Genomic DNA, 21,454 nt, shown 5'->3' on the forward strand with positions numbered 1-21,454 from the left:
GCCTCCCAGCCAGAATTCAAGTGTGTTCCAATTCTTGTGGAAAAGCCTGGGTATGGTTTCTTGAAAGATAAGAAATTATGGAGACAGAAAGGGCTGCCAGGGATGGGGACTGGGGTGAGCAGTGGGAAGGTCATAGTGAATCTGGCTAGAAAAAGAGTCAATGGCCAGGCGCTGGTGGCTTATGCCTGTAATCCTAGCTACTCAGGAGTTAGAGATCAGGAGGATAGAGGTTCAAAGCCAGCTCGGGCAAATAGTTCGCCAGATCCTATCTCGAGAAACCCTTCACAAAAATAGGGCTGGTGAAGTAGCTCAAGGTTAAGGCCCTGAGTTCAAGCCCCTGTACCGCTAAAAAAAAAAAAAAAGTCAACGCCAGTTAATGCTCTTCCTAAAGGGTTCGGGAAAGGATAAGTGGGATAGATCCAATTAAAAATCAAAACAGAGGAACAGGAAATGAAAGATTCCAAATTACTGACCCAATGACCTAAAATAACGTAAAACAAAACTCTCTAGAAGAATAAAAACTAGCCAAGATTCTGTCAAAAAGAAAAGGTTGCTGAGAGAAATTAGTGAGGAGACATTCCCAAGCCAGGAATTCTAGAGGTAAGAGATAAAGTCCTGTATGGTAGAAACTCCAAAATGATGGCGAGTGGTTGTGCAGCCTGTATTACTGTATTTCTGACAACAGCCTTACTTTTGCCTACAGCTAACAAGCCAGAATTGGAAAACAGCTCCTAAAAAGTCAAGCCAATGTCATGAAGCCAGTTGTGCAAAACGATGTATTTTGGGTATGTTTTTACCATGAACAGTAACTTCAATGGTATCTTAAATCTTGACCTAGATAGAATCTGAGCAATTTGTAGACACCACAGGTAATTAGATTTTTAGTTCTTAACAAGATCTTGCATAATTCTTGGAAAAAGAGTGTGGTGTTACTTAGAGACACAGTGATGAGTTTTTTCTATTGAACATTTCCAATCAGCCCACCAATCAGTGTTAGTAGCATTTAAATATGATCACTTTCCATTCAAATAAGAATATTTAACAACAACAACAAAAACGAGTAAGAGAATGAAAAATAGGTAGTGATAAAGAGAATCAAGGTAAGAAGCCTAGTAGAGTCTGGATGTGTTTGTAGGAGTTGAGTTTATTTTAGAAGAAAGCAGCACAGATCATTAGTGTTGGCACTTTATGGTTCCAGACACATGTAATGCTATCTTGGGAAAACTCAGGTTTCTATCTTAGAACTTTTCTGGGAAATAAAGAATGAGGTCTTAATGATAAAATCCTAAGAGATTCTTGATGCTCTACTGAGCATAAAAGCTTCAACTTTCATAGCTTAAAAAATATCTGGCATGTAAAAACAAAAAGCTACCACTGCACACATAATTGAATTATGGAGAGGGAGAGCTGGGAGGAAGCTTAGAAAAGCTCTTTTCCCATCTTTTATTGGTTCTGGTAAGGGTTCAAAGCTAGAAGCAGAGCAGGAGCCAGAACCTAGGTGTCCTAACTTCCAAACCAAAACATTTCCCACTCTTCCAGATGATTTAACCACCATTAAAATCTGGACTTTTCATTATGTGGGCAATACTTGATGTTTTAAGATAGCAGAGTAATCAGACTGTTGACAAAATTTATCCTTTATCAACTGTGCCTGGGAATTTTCTGTAAAAATCATGTTCCTTAGTCTCCCCTGGGGCCACTCTGGAGAAATGTCTCTTACCTGACTTTTGTCGTTCAAGATGCTGTATTTTGGGCTGAGTCAGATCTAACCTGATTTATAAGTGGTCATTTAGTAGCAATATGCAAAGTAGCTTATAGTTAAACAGAACTGCTTGGCTCTGGTTTAGCTATTTTTTCTACGTAATACCTAGAAATGACAACACATAACAATACTAAAGAGAAAGGTTTGCTTACAAAACTGATCACTTGTAACAAATTCTTCTGTTTAAAGAATGGCCCCATTCATTTGAGTTATGTGATTTTATATCAAAATATTTATGAAAATATCTTAGCTAATATGTAGATATTGATCAATATTCTTTTAGATAGATATTAAGGCCAAAACTCAGAAGGTCAATATGAACTTGCATCTTATTTTAAATATCCATTTTATCTTTTTCCTTTTAAGTAGACTTTATTTTTTAGGGCAGTTGTAGGTTCACAGTAAAGTTGAGCAGGAAATATAGACATTTCCCATATGCTTCCTGTCCCCAGACATCCACAGCCAAATCCATTATCAACATATCCTGCACCATAGTGGCACTTTAGTTACAGTCATGAACCTACGTGGACATATCATTGCCACTCAAAGCCCATAATTTATATTAGAGTTCACTCTTGCTGTTATACTTTCGCATTCCATGGGTTGCAACAAGCTTGTAATGGCGTATGTCTCCCAATATAGTATCATACACAACAGCTTCACCGTCCTGAACATCCTTTTTGCTCTCCCTCCTCCCCAGTTCCCAGCAACCACTAATCTAGCTCTGTTTTTGTCTTTTCCAGAATGTCGTATAGTTGAAACCATTCAGTGTGTAGCCATTTCAGATTGGCTTCTTTCACTTAGTGATACCCATTTCAGGTTCTTCTGAGTGTCTTTTCATGGTGTAAAAGCGTCTTTCTTTTTGGCACTAGGTAATATTCCACTGTGTGGATTTACTCCACTCACCTAGGAAGGACATCTTGCTTCCAGGTTTTGACAATTATGAATAAGCTGCAGTATTTTTGTGTGGACTTCAATTCATTTGGGTAATTACCAAAGAGCACGACTGCTAGCTCAGATAGTATATTCAGTTTTGCAAGAAATTGTCAAAATCTTTTTCAAAGTTCCTGTATCATTTTGCATTCCCACCAGCAATAAAGGAGAGTACCTGCTGCTCTATATCTTAATGAGCCCCATTCATTAACAACATTTGAAGTTGTTGTTCTAGATTTTCATCGTTTTAATAAACTTGTAGCAGTATCTCTTTTTAATTTGCATTTCCCTAATGGTATATAGTGTGGGGCATTGTTTGTATATGCTCATTTGCCATCCGTATTCTTCTCCAGCGAGATGCCTGCTCAGAACATTTACCCACTTTTAAATTGGATTTTTGTTTTTATTGTTGAGTTTTAAGTGTTCGTTGTATACTTTAGATAATAGACCTTTATCAGGTGTCTTTTGCAAATATTTTTTGTTGATTTGTGGCATTTCTTGTCATTCTCTTGACAATGTCTTTTGCAGAAGTTTTAAATTTTAATAAAGGCCAGCTTGACTATTATTTCTTTTAAGGATCATGCCTTTGGTGCTATACCTAAGAAGTTACCATCTAGATTTTTCTCTTATCTTCTAGAAACTTTATAGTTCTGCATTTTATAGTAATTTTTATAGTTTCTGTATGTAGGTCCATGGTCCATTTTAATTTTTGTGAGGGGTGTATATGTACTTATATATACATACAGATATATATATACATACATATATATATATATATATATATATATATGTATATTTGCATGTGAATGTTGAGCTGTTTAGTTCCAGTATCATTTGTTGAAAAAACCTATCTTTCCTCCACTGGATTGTTTTTGCTCCTTTGTCAATTTTCATTGTTAACACTAGCAATGAAATCAATTTTAACAGATTTGTGGGTGCTAAAACAACCATTTTTTTTTCACTAAACAATTTGCATTTGTGGCTCTATTTTTGGACTATATTCGGCTCCATTGATCATTTGCCTAGTTTCATGTCAATACCATAGTCTTGATTACTGTAGCTTTAAGATTAACCCTGAAGTTGGGTGGTGTCATTTCTGTGACTTTGTGGTTCTCCTTTAATATTGTGTTGGCCATTCTGGTTCTTTTGCCCTTTCATATAAACTTTAGAATCAACTTGCTGATATTCATAAAATAACTTTTTGTGATTTTGGGATTATTTGATCAAGTTGGAAAGAACAGACATCATGACAATACTAAGCCATATTATTCCTGAATACGGAACATGTCATTTATTTAGTACTTTATTGGAATTTTTGTTTTCCTCATCAAAATCTTATACATGTTTTGTTAGATTTATACTTAAGAATTTCATTTTGGGGGTGCTAATGTAAATATTGTTTTATTGTTTTTAAATTTCAAATTCTGCCTGTGTGTTGGTCGCATATAGGACAGTTGACTTTTATATTTTAGCCTTGTATTCTGCAACCTTGTTATAATCACTAATTAGTTCCAGAAGCATTTTTTTTTGGTTGATTCTTTTTCTACATAGATGACAGCATCATCTACAGTTTTATTTCTTCCTTCCCTGTGAAAACCTTTTCTTTCTTTTTTGTCTCATTGCATTAGCTAGGACTTCCAGTATAATGGTGAAAAAGACTAGTGAGAGACATCTTTGCCTTTTTCCTAATCTTAGTAGGCAAGCTTCTAGTTTCTCATCATGAACATATTAACTGCAGATTTTTTGGTAAGTATTCTTTATCTGGTTTGCTGAGAGGGGGTTTTTGTTTGATTGGTTGGTTGGTTTAAATCATGAGTATTTTATTCAATGCTCTGTCTGTGGATATGATCATTTGCTTTTCTTCTTAAGACGTGACAGATTATTTTCAAATGTTGAAATGTTTTGCATACCTGAGGTAAATTTCACTTGATTTTTTTTCAGACAGGTGTCACTATGCAGCCCTAGGCTGGCCTTGATCTTGTGATCTTTCTGTCTCAGTTTCCTGAATTCTGAGATTACATGTGTACACTATTACACACGGCATAAAATTTTTAAATACAATGAAACCAATTTTAGCTTATTTGTGGGTGCTAAAATAATCATTTTTTTAACCAAACAACAAAACCATTAATAGATTCTAAAACTTCATCTTTATGAATTTAATCATAACTTTTGCCAAGAACTTCTTAGAACAAGTACACCTTTAGGAATTTTAAATCTATGAGAATATCTGATACTTTTCAGAGATACACTAAGAATCCATACATTCTTTTTCTGTGCATGCACACAGAGATAATTTAGTGCCAATGTTTTATGATTAGACAGGTATAAAGTAGTTTCACAACTGGTTACAAAATGTCTTTGTATTTTCAAGCTCACTATACAGCAAAAGGAGGAGAAAAAAGTTAGAAGACAAGGACACACTGATAGGTGTTTCAAAAGTTACTTTTATTGTTACATTCCAAAGAGGACATAGGAAGAAAAAAGCCAGTTATCCAATAACTATTATGCTTTTCAGAGAAAGGCAACCAGAACCCCAGTCCTAGTTCAAAGCTGCACATATTAGAGCTCAAACAGCTGCCTTTCCACATGACTAGACCCAGGGAGCCTTGGGTTTAAAAGAAAATTTCTTTATTGCAAGTGTCCAAGTCCTTAAGGATACTAAAAGATGAGGAAGACCACACACACCAGGACTATGTTTAGTCATTAGAGTAAACTAGCAAATGGCCAGTTTGTTCTAGGATGCATTGCATCAGACATCACAGTACATGAGGAAAATCTGCATTTTGTGAAGAGCCGACAGGCATTTCAGATCCAGGTTACCACAAAATGCAGCCACAGGCCAACAGAATACCTAGATAACATGGTCAGTGCAAAAGTCAAATGGGTAAGTCATTCTTTGATGAGGCTGGTTACACTGGAAAAGATTAACGGATTTGAAAATAGGTGTGGGCTATTTACAAAAGATTGCTTAGTAAAGTGACTTGAGAAGAGCTGCATTAAGCACTTCCCACGCAGCCCTCCCTTCTCCCACCAAAAAGAAAAAAAAAACAAACCCTGAATATTATCTTGAAAATCAAGTTAAAACTGTGTGGTGAAAAAGAGAGTGCTTGTTTCAGGTAAAGAACTTCAAAATAATTTACAGGCAGATTTAATTTTATTAGTAAAAGTCACAAGTACGAAAAGACTTATAGGCTGACTTTGAACTCTGTGCTTTTAAAAATGTCTCCATTGGTACATTAACAAGAAAAAATACTATGCATGTTTTTGCTTCCAATTTTGAGTCTTCAGCAAGAGTTGGTGAAATCAACAGGGTATTAAAATAAAACCCAGGAAAACTCGGTTACTTCTTTCCAATTGTCTGCTGTTTTTCTAGTCTCCTTGAATTCCATTCCCAATTAGCTGAGGACAACGTGACGGTCAAAGACAGACTTTCGCTGCTCTTGAACTTGAAGTTTCCAGCGCTGCTGGGCATACTCTACCTTGTTCAGAACATTGGCTCGACTCCGGGAGCGGGCCAGCACATCATGGGCATTTGCAAAAGGCTGGTGATCCTGAAAGTCCAGACAGAGATGACAAGATCAGTGTAAAACACATACAGAGAACGCGTGAGCTAGGCACAGGGATAGAGCATCTATGTGACTGAGCACTCCTAGACACTCAGCTACTTAAAGTAGGATGAACTCAGTTATAGAAATAGGTGATTCAGGAAACATAAGCAACGAAAGGGTATTTGTGAAAGAAAAGTTTCCATGGGTCACCATTTTCAAAGAAGTAAAGACCAAGATAAGAACAGTGGTCATTTGTGTTAAAGAGAAGTCTTCCCTGATTAGTAAGGGAAAGAAAGTCTATTTTTTTTTTTTTTTTCCTTTCTGTTTTGAGACAGGGGCACACTATGCAGCCCAGGCTGGCCTTGAACTTGTAATCCTCCTGACATATAGGCATACACCACCACACTGGGTATAGGGAAGTCTATTTTGAAGCCAGATTTGGTAGCACAGGCCTGTGATCCCAGCACTGAAGAGGCAGAGGCAAGAGGATCTCATGTTCAAGCCCAGCAGAGGCTACATAGTGAGACTTTGTCTCAAAAAAAAAAAAAAAAAAGAAAAGAAAAAAAAGGTCTATTTTCACATTTATAGGGTTATAGGGTTTTTAAGGTGGTTTTTTTTCTTCTTTTTTTTTTGTATTAACACTATACAGCTAATTTGTGTCAGAGGAAAGATCTGTTTTTTAATATCCTGACTCCTATTATATTAGAATTGTTTACTTGGCAGCTTGGGGCCACATTCACCATGGCAGATATTGACAGGGTCTTTGATTTTAATCTGTCCCTATACCCTTACACATATACTGAATGGATAGTTTCCAAACGTTTTATTCTTTTCCCCCTTCTGCAATCTGCAATGAAAAGAGACACAAGTGCTACAATAGCTTAAGTGCTAGTATTACTCTCTGTTACCAAGGTCAGTGAGGAATTATTTACCTCAGCATCTCTATTCAAGGAAGACTTGACTCTTTCATTGCTGAGTGGCTTGAACCCCAATGGCTTTCAAGTTAATTGCTGTCTCAGAAAAGAGGCTACTGGAGGGTTATCCTGGTATCTGTGTAGAAAACCAACCTCTCCCGGCCAAAGTAAACTAATACAAGTGGATGTTTGTAGTCATTACACAGGAAACCACCCTATTAATCTGCCTATGAATGAGATATAAACACAGCTGCCCAAATGACAAAAAAAAAAAAAAAAACCCTCAATAATTATTTACTGTGTTTTATTTTGCTTTTTCCTTGATCTCTTTTTCCTGAACTCCATGTTGGCAAAGTTTCTAAATGTTCCAACACAGGCTGCAAGTCACAAGTCAGACCTCTTAAACTAAGCTGTGTCACTAGGAAAGAAGCAACATAATCCCGTGATGCATGTCCACAACAGCCCTATTACATAACAGGGGCAGGAGGGAGATGTATATGGAAAGATGCATAACCACTCAACTCTATATACAACCATAACTATATGTTGCTATAGTACCTGGTCTTGTTTTTAGAACAAGACATTTACACCGTGTCTGTATTTTCAAATTTTTCTGTAAAAATTCTTTCCTTGCCTTCTCTACCAAGGTGTACTCAAATTTTCACTTAATTTAGGTAATGGTTTGTGAAAATTCCATCTATTACTTATTTTTAACCTTACAAATGAAGACAGTAAGGAAAATACCATTAAGTCCAAAATATTCAAAATTATAAGAAGGAAGGTAAAGTGGAGAGCTAAAGTTGCAGGATTACTTGATTTCTGATACAGAAATAAACTAACCCAAGGTCATTTAACAAATTCACAAACACTAAAACTCAGCTTGCCTAACCTTGACTTGGTGTCACAGCTTCCAAACACACAGGTTTTGTTCAGGTAGATTAAAATGACATTATAAGAATATGGTGCTTCAACCAGATTGTATATAAAATATTACCATTGACTTATTTTGACATAAACAATAATGAGAAGAAGGATGGACTTTATCAACAGAGAACTTCTCAGTTTCATAGTCCTGTCATCTATGCTTCAAGGTAGAGGAAGAAAAATTCTTAAGGAACAAATTCAAAAGACTAAACAAACCAGTTAATCCTTTTGGTCTGTTTTCCACCTATTGGAACAAGATTGAACTAGCTGCTTGTGGTCACGGATGCTGGGAGAATGCTAATAGAGATTTACTCTTTTCATGTGTTTGTTCTTTTTACACTTGATAAAATTACAATGAATACAAAACAGGTTTTAATGTAATGCTTTGATAATAGTGATGATGTGTCATGGATATATGATACAATAAATATTATGACTGCTTGTGAGCTTTTTAACTATTTGCATTAACTTTTACTTGGCTTAAAATGCTCTACACTGAATAGAAATGGGAAAAAAAATGAAACATGAAAATACTTGAAAAAGAACATTTAAAACAGTACATAAATAGTGAAGAACTCATATCTTAGATAGGCAATAATCTCCTGGAATTTAAACTTAACTTCTTTTTGTACAGAGTTGTTACCCTAAATTGGTCAGAAAATCTCTTTCTGCCTAGAATCAGTTCAACAACACCCATGAGTTAGCAAGCCTTGGTAACAATGTTCTCAAAAGGTCAATGTACAGGCAGAATTAATCACTGATGGGCAAAATGGTTACTAAGCACATGAACCAATCAATCAAATGCTTGCCCTGCAAATTTTTACCTATACATCTATGCGTCCATTTGTCTTATGTTTTGTGTGCATTATGTTTGCATTGCCTATTTCTAAAGTCAACAAGTATTTAATGCTGTAAAGGAGTCAACTCTCAACGTATGCTGAGAATAACGAAAATGTTTATGGGGACGGTGATACACAATATTTTCATGTCAGTAGTTCTCAACTGGGGGTAATTTTGTCCCTCTGCCCTGGGACATTTGGCAATGTTTGTGGACATTTTTGATTGCCATGACTGGGATGGCATCAGGAGTCACCTGGCCTCAGTCAATAGAGGTCAGGGACACTGCTGACCTCTAACATCTAACACTGAACAGGACAGAACTCCACAACAAAGAATTATTCAATCCTAAATATCTAGTGTCAGGGTTGAAAACCTGCACTTGTGAAAGAAAATTAACATGGAAAGTATTTGAGACTCTAATGCTTTTGATATACAACCTCTTATTTTTCTAGCTTTTTGTACTCATTAACCCCACTAGAACTGTTTTTAGACAACATCAGATCTCCAGTCTTAACTCTTCTCCCAGTGTATCAGCCATCTTCTGGAATTCTTGAAAAATAAATGTATGTTTTACTAAGGTAGGCATGGTAGTGCATTCTATAATGCCAGCATCATGGAGGTTGAGGCAAGATTTCAAGTTTTGAGGCCAGCATGGGCTACATAGTAAAACTCTATGAATGAATGAATAAATAAAATATTTATTTCTTATATGATGAAAAATAAAAGAGGGGAAACACTATTTTTTTAAGTCATTTCTTTTACATGTCTGTTTCTGTTTTATTCATCTCTTTATTCCTAGCACCCAATGCATCACACAAAAAACTTAAATTCATTATGTTTTGGTTGAATTAATAAAAGAAGCGGGGGGAAAAAAGGCAAACAAGTATTTCTATAAAAGTTCCCTAGAGCCAGGCCCTGGTGGCTCATGCCTATAATCCTAGCTATTTAGGAGACATAGATCAGGAGGATCACGGTTTGAGGCCAGACCAGGGAAAATAGTTTATGAGATCCTACCTCAAAAAAACCCATCACGGGGGCTCGTGATGTAGCTCAGTGGTTGAATGTTTGCCTCACATGCACAAGGCCCTGGGTTCGATCCCCAGTACTTCAAAAAAAAAGAAACAAAAAAAAAAAATCAAACCCTCAAAAAAGGGCTGGTGGAGTAGCTCAAGTGGTAAGAGTGCCTGCTTAGCAAGCATGAGGCCCTGAGTTCAAACACCAGTGCTGCCAAAAGAAGAAGATTTATTTATAAAAAATTAAATCTTACTCAAATAAGTGGAGTATCCTTACCTGATATTCAGGAGACAATAGTATGTTGATCAAAAAGCAGGCTCTCTTTGTAGTTATAATTCAAGCCATCCCCCTTCTTAGTTCTCACTAACAGGTCCACAAAGGCATTCCAGAGTAAAAGGACTTTGACTGGTTGGTGAGCTAACTCTGGTTTTTACAACTGACTTTTGAAACTATAGTGAATTTTATTCTCTTTCAGGAACACAGACCAATAAAATAATTCAAATGAAAACAATTATAAATAATAATCTATGATAATGAAACAATGAAAAATTAAAAAACAGTCCCAAATAGAATAATAATAAAACTGCAATATAATTCTTTTTTCTGATGGTACTTGGGTTTGAACTCAGAGCCTCTGGCTTGTCAGGCAGGTGCTCTAGATAATATAATTTTTAAGCTATACTAAATAACAAGCTTATAGACTATGTCAATTTCTTGACCTTTTTTTTTTTGGTGTTACTGGAGTTTGAACTCAGGGCCTCTATACTTACTAGGCAGGCATTCTACTGTTCTTGAGCCATGCCCTAGCCTTTTTTGCTTTTATCTGTGGTACTGGAGTTTGAATTCAGGGCCTCACACTAGCTAGGCACTTACTCTACCACAATGAGCCAATCCACCAGTCCAGGTTATTTTTGAGATAGGGTCTCACTTTATGCCTGGGCAGACCTGGACTGCAATCCTCCTATTTATGCTTTCTACATAGGTAGGATGACACTCTCCCCAGCTTTTAATGGATGAGATGGGGTATGGTGGACTTTTTGCCTGGGCTGTCCTTGAACCTCAATCCTCCTGATCTCTGCCTCCTGAATAACTAAGGATTATAGGCTTGAGCTACCAAACCCAGCAATTTCTAGACATTTTTGAATGAAATAATGTTAAAACAAAAAGTAGATCACAAAACAATTTATACACTGATTATGTCAACTATATGTACAAATATAAATATGTTTTAACAATAGGATGAAGATATGGAGAAATGCTTTTATTTTTTTCTAGAGTTAAAAAAAGAAGCAGGAGGAAAAAAGGTTAAGTTTTCAACACATGGATAAGAAAATCATGTCATGGTCTTTACATTTTCTTCAGCAAATTCCCTCTGCCTTCTAAAATATTAAGTGATAATAACAGGAAGTGTTTCCAGTAGGAGCCTGGGAACAAACGACTATCTCAGGACAAGGCCTTACACAGTGCCTAGCTAAAGAGCATCAGTTCAAACTGCCACATAAGACTTTCCACAAGGGTTTCCTCATTAAAAGATATATACCTAAGTTAGAACTCTCTTTAGTTTCTCAGGGTGAGGATTTGCTCCAGCATGTGAACATACCTATGCAATCATTTCTCACTTGCACTTGACATCAGATAATGACACAGACTGACCCTAACAGCTAAGGCAGGCTGGAAACTTACCCCAACATCATCATCACTCTGTATCAACTGTGAGTGTCCAAAGAGGCGCCTCTTCAGTATGGGCTCAACCAGGGTAAGATATACCATGTACAGAAGCAGAAGCCCCAAAATAGAGAGATAAATGATAATGGTAACCTAAAGGAAATTGAAAATAAGTTATAAGCCAAAAAATCAAATTTTGTATGCTAATAGCAAAGTCACAGTGCATACTGATATATCTGTTAGGCATGTAGGATTTCTATACCAATGAGATTAATGTTAAGAAACAAACTCAACTCTTCACCAAGGTATTACTTCAGGAAAAAAGAGGAAAGAAAGCATTTTATCTTTGGGACCTTTTTTTATGAGTTTTCAAAGCTCCAACTTTACCTACTGCTAATCATTTGTCACCACTGCTAGCACAGTGCTTTTCTCCTTTCAGATGAACACAGTGTCCTAGACTCAGGAGCACTGGTGCCAAAACAACTAAAAGGAATCCTAAAGACAACACAATTCAGATGAATTTCAACAGACTAATCTTTTAGATCAATTTAGGTCTACAAAAACACTTTTTTAGGCCAGTTACTTTCTTGAGATACTAACTCCTGTGTTAACCAAAATTATGTGACACACCCAACTAAAGTGGCTCTAAAAAAACAGACAATACCAGTTGTTGGCAAGGACAGGGAGAAATGGGACCCTCACACACTCCTGGCAAAATGGCACAACCACTTTGGAAAACAATCTGGCTGTCTTTTAAGAGAAAGGGAAACATAGGTACACACAGACATGCATGCAGATATTCGTGACAGTAGTATTCATAACAATAAATCTGGAAATAATCCAAATATTCATCAACTGATGAATGGATATTCATATAATAGAATACTATCTAACAATAAAATGAAGTAGTGATACATGCTACAACTTAGATAAAAATCAAAACCTAGCCAGACGCTTGGTGGCTCACACCTATAGTCCTAGCTTCTCAGGAGTCAGAGATCGGGAAGACCACGGTTTGAAGCCAGTCCAGGCAAACAGTTCACAAGACCCTATCTCAAAAAACCCATCACAAAAAAGGGATAGTGAAGTGGCTCAAGATGTAGGCCGAGTTCAAGTCCCAGTACCACAAAAAACAAACAAACAAACAAAAAACCATTATGCTGGGGGTGGAGGGGAGGGGGCACAAACAATATATACACATGTAAGTAACTGTAAAAACGATAAAATAAAAGGAGAAAAAAACCACATTATGCTAAGTGAAAGAAGCCCATCATAGAAAACCACATTTTATATTTTCCATTTATATGAAACATTCAGATGTATACAGACAGAAAGAAGAATAGTTATTTGGAATAGGGATTGGAATGTCTTAAAATTGGATTTTAACCTGTAATCCCAGCTATTTGGGAAGTAGATACTGAGAAGATCACAAATTGAGAGCAGCCAGGGCAAAAAGTTAGTAACACTCCAACTCAACAAATAAGCTGGGAAGGGTGATCAAGCCTGTATTTCCAGCTATGTGGGGATTTGGAAGTAGGAGGACTGTGGTCAAGGACTGTCCTGCAAAAGCTGAGACTATGTAAAAACAAAAGTAAAGCAAAAAGGACTGGGGCATGGCTTAAGTGATGGAGTGCTTGCCTCAAAAACATGAAGCCCTGAGTTCAAACCTCAATACTACCAAAACCCCCTGCATTTTAAAAAGTTGATTTGTTAATAAAGGGCAAAAAACCTGTTGAAATTGTTCTAAGAATTTAGAACAATTCTTAGAATTGGTGGCGGGGAAGGGAGAATGATGGAGGCAATGAATCTGATTAAGATATATTCTAAGCACATATATAAATATCACAATGAAATCCCCTGTACAACAAATATATGCTAATAAAAATTGGGTTTTTTAAAAAAGGTTGCTTTGTTGTTTGTTTTTTCTTTTTGAGACAGTATCATTATGTAGCCCAGACTAGCCTCAAACTCATAATTCTCCTGCCTCAGCTTCTCAAGTGCTGGGATTACAGATGTGCACAACTGTGCCTGGCCAAAAACTGCTTTAAATGTACTAAAATTTATGGAATTATACACCTAAAATAAGTGAATTTTAGGTTACATGAATTATACATCAAAAAAATCTGTTAAAAAACAAAGCACGTGGCTGGATCTGTAGCTCAGTGGCACAGTATTGGCTGGGTGTGCACAAGGCCCTGTGCTCCATTCCCAGTACCATAGAAATAACCACCACAAAAACAAACCACCCAAGTGCAGTGAGGCATTCTCTATAGCACTGCACTCCTGCTGAGGCAGGAGATCGCAAAAAGAAGTGATTTCTGTGACTCTTATGATTGACCCCGATCCACTACAAGGCTCTTTCCTGAGAACAAATGGGAAGCACCATATAAAAAGGGAAAATAACCATTTGCCAGAATAATAAAGTAATTACCCTCATTAGAGATCCAAACAGTGATGATAGTGATCTGCTACAGGAATTGAAGGAGGGAAATCTTAAAATCCAGAAGTAATGCTTCTAGAACAGTTACTATAAATATAATTTACTCTAAGTGTTGGAGGGCAGGGAAAAGAGGACTTACTCATGCTACTGTCTCACCAGCCTTTGGTGTACAAAGAGAGAAACTAGGGTATCTTTCTGGAATATGTTCATTAAATATAGCACTTTTTTGTGCCATTTTACATAGCTATCTAACACATTCTAAACAAATCAGAAAGCATCTCAATTATGCAGGCTAAAAGCAGGTCCGTTGTGTCTTTTAGGGAGGGGATTCAACATTTCCTGTCTTGTCTGGGTCCGTGTGTACTTCACCTTAATTGTGACAGAGCTTCTCTCCTCGTACTTGCACTCACAGCGCAAACAGTATGCCTCTACATCAGGCCCCCGCACAGGCATGGGCTCCACAACATGAAGGCAGTCACTGCAGAAACAAGGATAAAATAAAAATACTGCCTAATCCTGACCTGATTTTCTACTTTCACTGATTAAAACTTTCCTGAAATAATCATTTCCATTTTTTCCAGAATCATCACTGAACTTACCAAGTGGAAGAATATAAAGGACAAATAACCACAAAAGCAAAGCAGAATTATTTCCAGTCTCAGTGTTAGCACTTTGGGAAGATTTAACAGTCTAAGAAGCCTTAAAGCAAAAGACACATATGTAATAGTTGTCTGTTTTCAAGTTGCTATTGTTAACACTTACAAATGTACCTGGAAAAATCCCAAATGGGATAAAAAAAAGAAAAGCTTAAAAAAGCAAATCATAGTTAGACTTTCTCAGTTACCAAGTGAAACTACTTTAAATGGTTCAAAGTGACATGAGACATTGTTTAAATATGAGATTATCTCTTTTGTGAATTAACATCATTCTCTACTGCCACAGAGTGACACATGAAAATGATTTATACATTTAATAGAGGGGCAAATTCTGAAACTTTAAAAACTGAACATTGGAAGACACTGTAAGACATAATTACTTTCTTAATAAACAAAAGACTACTGAAAAGTAAGGCAAAGTAGGAATAGGACAAATAGGACAATAAAAGTATTTTAACTTTCTACCCTTAAGAAATGCGTATGAAATAAAAAGGGCTGAGGAAGAGAAAACCCATAACAGAGGTGCTCCACTTCAAAATCAGAGAGGTAATCTTGCTCAACATCTGTATAAGGTCACAGAGTAAATTAGTAGCTGAAAAAGGACAAGGATCTAGGTCTCCTCCCTAAGTCAGCCCTGCTTATCTACCTCAGGAAAATGAGACTTATCTCCCGTTAGTTTCCTATCTGAGGTTCATATGCCTCTGCAGCAATATCTAAGGATTACTGGGGAATCTATCTATGTGCTGAGTAAGTCCTGAGTATTTCCTCTAAAGGACAAATACATTTTAGCAACAAAAAGGAGTTGAGCGCATGACAAAGCTGTGCAGGAGGCTGAGGCAGGAGCCAGTCCTGGGCTATACAGTGAGACTCCATCTCAAAACAGTAACAACAACTACCTAACACACAGACACAAGAAAGGAAAAGGGAGAGGGAGGAAGGGAGGGAGGGAGAGAGAGAGATAGAGGGAGAGAGAAAAGGAAGGAAGGAAGGAAGAAAGGAAGGAAGGAAGAAGGAAGAGGAAAAAAAAAAAAACTTGTACAGTGTTAAAAAAGAAGCTCCAGGAGGGTTGGTTCTGACTGACCAGTTATAGCAAGATACAGCTCAACCACTTTTAGGAACTAGGCAACACCTCCCCCTACTGCCAAAAGGAAGACACTTTCAGCTTTGAGCAACACCCCAAACACAAACCAGAGTACTACTCTTTATTTTTCTTGTTTTAAATCAGCCAGTATAAGTCAATGATTAAAGCTAACAACTGGACAAAATGACTAGTCTAGAAAGCAGAAGGTAAGAATATATTAGATACTTAGAGATAATGGGAGCCTCAGGAAGCCGTAACATCCTGGTTGATCATAACTTGCCTGTCTTCCTAAAACAAATCTCCAGTGTCATTTGGGACCCTATTCTTATGGCTGAGTTGCAGGAAAGCAAGGGAAGAGAGAAGGAGAGAAGAAAGATGCTGAACAAACCTTGTTTGCAATTGATTATTTTCAGAGCTCCCTATTTTAACTAAGAACCTGGGATGAACAACATATGGTTCTGTCTAAGCCTATAACAAAAAGTGAAAATATTATTATTAAACACTTGAATAGTGAGTTCATTTGCCACTCAAATAGTAGACATCATATTAAATCGCATAAATCGACTATAAGTATTCGATATCTTTGGAAAATGTATAGAAGTAACTTAAAGGTTTACTTGAGGGCTAGGGATGTAGCTCAGTGGTGGAGCACTTGCCTAGAAACCCTACTGTGAAAAGACAAGAAAGAAGGGAGGGAGGGAAGGAGTAGAGGGGGGGAAGAGGAGACAGACAGAGAGAGAGAGAGAGAGAGAGAGAAAGAGAGAAATAAACCCTAGTATGACAAAAGAAAAAAAAGAGCTTTCTTGTATTATATAAAATAACCTGCTGATAAAAAACATATTTAGCCAAATCACTTTGCAATATGAAACCTTTTGAAATGGAATACAGAAAGTCACAAGTTCTCAAGAACACTCCAAATAGACTGATATAAATCATGGGAAGAATAAACTAACATCAGAGAAACTAAATGTGCTTAAAGAGTGCCTTTTTGGCTGGTGGAATGGCTCAAGTGGTACAGCACCTGTCTAGCAAGCATGAGGCCCCGAGTTCAAACCTCAGTACTGCCAAAAAAAAACTCCCCCCAAAACAAAAGTGCCTTTTCTCTTTTCAATGAATATTTTGACTGAATGAATATAATCTTGCTTTCAGACTCTTTGCTGGATACAGAGGTGTAAAATCACATGCATGTGAAAATACCTAGCATTTAGGGCTATTTTCCTTGGAATCCTAGCTCATCAATCTTCCATTGTAGTTACAAACTATAAAACATCACAATTCCACAGGAACACATTAATCTGCTATTAACAAAACTGCTTTCCAAATGTTTGGAATGGCACATGTTGGGAAAGCTATATAAGTGCCACTAGGATAAACAAAAAAGGCTGCTGGTGAAGGCTAGTCTGTCAGGATTCCAGTCATTACAGGCCTGCCTGATTGCCCCAGGGGTGTAAGCAATCACTATCTCGGCAGACCTTCGGTTATTTACACACAACGAATCTGAAACTCTGACATATATAGTGTATTCTCATTCATTCCTGAACTTTCTGACACCTTTAAACATAGTCTTCCATATGTGGCAACATGTCATGAAAACTTTTAAGTTGTGGCTAAGCATGGTTGTATGTATTTGGAATCACAGTATTCAGGAGGTAGAGGCAGAATGATTGACAGTTCAGGTCGAGGCTGGATTGCATAGTGAGTTCCAGGCCAATCTAGAATACACAGTGAGACCATATCTCAAAAACCCAAAACAGCCAGTTACTGATAAGTCATGCCCATAATCCTAGCCACTTTGAAGGCAGACATCCGAAGTATCAAAGTTCAAGGCCAGCCCAGGCAAACATTTTGTGAGATTCCCCCACCTCCAAAATAACCAGAGAAAAATGGAGGCTTGGCTCAAGTGAAGCGCCTGCTTTGCAAAAGCAAAGTCCTGAATTCAAACTCCAGTCCCATCAAGAAAAACAAAACAAAACAATAACAAACACAAACAACCCACCTCCCACAAAAAAAACTTGTAAGTTGTAAAAATTACAGCTCAGACAAAGGAGGCTTGCTTACCTTTCACTGAAAAGGAAGAGGGGGATGCAGGAAAATAGCTATGGGTAGTTTAGGTGCCAAAAACTCAGTTGCAGTCCCATATGAGAATTAAAGTATTCCTTTAGGCTTATATAATGCCCTCAGGGCCAAACTTTCACTTTTTCTCACAGAAACAGAATTTACACCTGTGTTTAAAAGGAAATACTTAAAAAGGCTGGGCACTGGTGACTCACAACTATAATCCTAGCTACTCAGGAAGCAGAGATCAGGAGGATCATGGTTTGAAGCCAGCCTGGGCAAATAATTCAAGAGATCCTATCTTGAAAAATACCTAACCCAGGAAAAAAAAAAAAGAAAGGTTGTTTAAGTGGCTCAAGTGGTAGAGTGCCTGCCTAGCAAGTGTGAAGCTCTAAGTTTAAACCCAAGCGCCCACCCCTCAAAAAAATAAAAAAATAATACGCTGGATCAACATTCTGGCCTAACAATGACAACCGAAGAAAGAAATTTGACAGGCAATTCAGTAATCCAGAATACTCACCAATCTTTTTGGGATATGTTCTTCTTATAAATTTGCCCAGAATTCTCTTTATAGGGAGGACAGATACATTTACATCGGACATCCTCAAAATTCTGTAACCAAAATGTTTATGGTTTATCATCAATATTCATCACCTGTCAAATATTCGCAAACCATTCTCAAATCTTTTTAAAAGTTACAAGTCCTCATCTGTGACTTATTAATTACAACTATGGATCACATGACAATCCAATTGTTAACACTGTCATCTGCCTGCCAGTAGAAAAACACACGTTTACAGTTATGCCTGTAAATAAAAATGCTAACAGCAAAAGAATAGAGGAGAACCAAACAAAAAATTATTCACAAACAAGTCACAATTCTGAGTTAGGGATCCAGCTCAGCAATAGTGTGCCTAGCATGTGTCAGGCTCTAGTGTGTCTTTTAACTACTACCCTTTTGCCCTTTGGTAGAAAGGCACTAACATGAATAAAATGGGTTGGAGTCAGAATACTAAAGAAGGGATGAAGTTTTAGAGTCACTTAGTTATAACTAGAAAGGGAGAACATAGGGGAAGTAGTTTGATTCTAGCTGAGATCAGCTTGGTCTGTTCTCAGGAATCTGTTTCTATTCCCTGGTTGACAGAGAGGACAACTACTAGCAAAACAAATTTCAAGAGGCAGAGGAAGAGGCGATTAAATATTTGGATAGAGAATAGGAGATGCATCCTCAGCAAAGGGGAATTTATTTGAGAAGATAGTAGTTCCCACAGAACCATGCCCACTGCTCCTATATCCAGTGAGACATCTAGCAGAGCTGTTGACAACTCATAAACTTAATCAACCACTTAGTATGCGCCTACTCTGTGCTAGACCTTGTGCTCAGTGAGGTGGACTCAGATAAGCATAAGACGTGTTTCCTGCCCATTAGGACACACCCTAGCAAGGGGAAAGTGACAAATATTTGATGATATACCACACAAAATGATGACGGACAGTATGCGGAGGGTGCCAGCAACGTTTTGAAAGTCAGGAGACTTGCTGCTGTCCCTGTTTATGGCAGGAAGTCAGGAAAGTTTAAAAAAGAACCCCTGACCAAAAACATCTGCCTGCCTGTAACCTGTCTTTCCCAGTTCTTCTACTAAAAGATATTATACATTAAAGCTCCTATTTTTTTTTAAAAAAATGCAATGTCATTCTGTTTTTCCAAGACATTAATGTGAATTCCTTCCATTTTGAGTTAGCTCACCAAAGGGGAAGCACATGTATGCATAAATCAGGGCAGCTCTGGAGAGTCAGGGTGCCATAGAACAGCATGTGGGACCAGAAGAATCAAGAAATGGAACTGGGGAAAAGGTCACAACCTCCCCTTTTGTGTAGTTTGGTTTCCCCTTACCCCTTAAATTATCAGGAAGAGAGAAGGCGAGAAGGGAGTTGGCAAGGTCCTGGAAAAAGTTGGTGAGAATATCAAGCTGGAGAGAGGTACTCTGCAGGTTCTCTTGGGAAAGGGGGCTGCCAGGAGAGCAAGTCCCCCAGTAGGAGGGACATCAGTTCAGGGATGAGTTGAGGAAAGACTTCTGTGAGATGAGGGCTTCCTAGCATATGGTTGCGAAGCTGGCGAAGGGTGGGGCGAGGCTGCTGGGTCTTCGGGGGTGCAAAGTTGAGGGCTCTCCGGAAAGGCCATAACGTCTGAGGTGGATGCTGTCTGGGCTGGGAAGGGCACTGTCGGGAGGCGGAAGAGTTGCTGTCCCGGCTGTGGGCACTGCCGGGGCTGGGGGCGGGTGTGGGGGCTGTGACTGCCAGGCAACCAGCGCCGGAGGTGGGGGGCGAGCTGTGGATCGGGGTCTCGCCGTCAGGGCTGGAGTGGACAGCAGGCTGGCAGACCCAATTTCCGCCAGGCCAGAAGCAGGGGAGGAGCTCCTGTCAGGAGCCTCCGCTGGGCGGGACTCACCTTGGCGGCGTCTGTCAGCTGCACCAGCAGCAGCACGGAGAACGCCAAGCAGGACAGGCCGAGCACGGAGCAGAGCCGAAGGAGGCCTCCCCGCCACGCGGTCGCCATCGCGGCAACCCAGAGGCCGCCCCCAGCCCGGAGCCCAGAGACCTGCTCCTGGCTCGGGACCCGACTCGGGATCCTCCGCCCGCACTTCCGCCTGGGCCTTCGCGTCACCGGCCAGCCGGATCAACAGCAAAAAGTATCCGCCCCGGAAACGGTTCCCGGTGCGAAGGGTCCGGAGGCTGCGCGGTCCGAGCGGAACGGGGCCGCTCTCGAGAGGCAGCCTGGGCCTAGCAGAGCTTTTTTTTTTTTTTTTTTTGACTTTTCTGAAATTTTTTTTCCCCTTTTTCCTAGCAGAGCTTTGAGGAGCTCGGATATCTTCCCCGGGCGCAGCTGGGGGAGTCGCCAGTGCACTGGGAAGTCCTGTCCCTGAGGGGGACTGCGGGGAGCTCGGGATGGCAGACCCAGGCCCCAGATGCTCTCGCGGGGCGGGAGCAGCACGCGGCCAGCCCCTGGAGGCCGGGGTGAGCCTGGGCCCCAGGAATTGCTGCGAGGGCCCATTTGGGCCTCCGCGTGGAGACGCGGCCGGGACTGGCCGAGCATCTTCCCGGAAAGCCCACCCCAGGTCGGAGGTACTAACCTGTGGCCCAAGCGCCTCCTGCACGCAGCTCCCCGCCGGGGTTCTACCGGCCTTGGTGAGCGGCGCACGTGGGTGTGGCCTCCGCTTTGGGCTGACCGTCGTGGTCCAGCCCGCAGCCAGCCGGGGGGACGCCGCCTCCGCGGGGCTGCGCGGGCCCAACTCTGGCTCCGGAAGATGTGCGGGTGACCAAAGGACCGCCCCAGCAGCATCCTCCGCCCAGGATCCCAGGAGGTGGGGAATCGGGGCGCTACGCCCGGGTGCAGCAGGCCGTATTTAGGAAGGCTGACCCCTAAGTCTGAGCTGGGAGAACGCTGACCCGACTCCTCTGGGCGCGCCAATCTCCCAGAAACTCCTAGAGAGGGTACGATGTTTTCAGGTCGTGGAGACCCGGGAAGTAGAGGAAAGGACCTAGGACCTAGGCTCGTCACAACTTGTAGGGATTTGCCGCATGACCTTGGACAAATCCCTTCTCCGGGCCTTCGGTTCTT

At 39.5% G+C, this 21,454-nt stretch overlaps 1 protein-coding gene across 2 annotated transcripts; it reads right to left on the bottom strand.

The window, feature by feature from the left end:
• Positions 1 to 5,124: 5,124 nt before the first annotated feature.
• Tmem9b (TMEM9 domain family member B) lies at positions 5,125 to 21,097 on the bottom strand. 2 transcript variants are annotated; one of them, XM_074041087.1, is made up of 5 exons: positions 20,967 to 21,097; positions 18,356 to 18,447; positions 14,413 to 14,521; positions 11,622 to 11,756; positions 5,125 to 6,249 (listed from the first exon to the last, which is right to left on the bottom strand). In XM_074041087.1, exons 3-5 carry the CDS (start codon positions 14,494 to 14,496, stop codon positions 6,094 to 6,096), a joined length of 375 nt encoding a protein of 124 aa, XP_073897188.1. In that variant the 5' UTR covers positions 14,497 to 14,521; positions 18,356 to 18,447; positions 20,967 to 21,097; the 3' UTR covers positions 5,125 to 6,093. The 2 variants fall into 2 exon arrangements, with proteins under 2 accessions (XP_073897188.1, XP_073897186.1); XM_074041085.1 differs by lacking the exon at positions 20,967 to 21,097 and adding an exon at positions 20,285 to 20,505.
• Between the last annotated feature and the right edge of the window lie 357 nt (positions 21,098 to 21,454).

This window comes from Castor canadensis, chromosome 1, assembly GCF_047511655.1.
Source record: "Castor canadensis chromosome 1, mCasCan1.hap1v2, whole genome shotgun sequence".
Taxonomy (NCBI): Eukaryota; Metazoa; Chordata; class Mammalia; order Rodentia; family Castoridae; genus Castor; species Castor canadensis.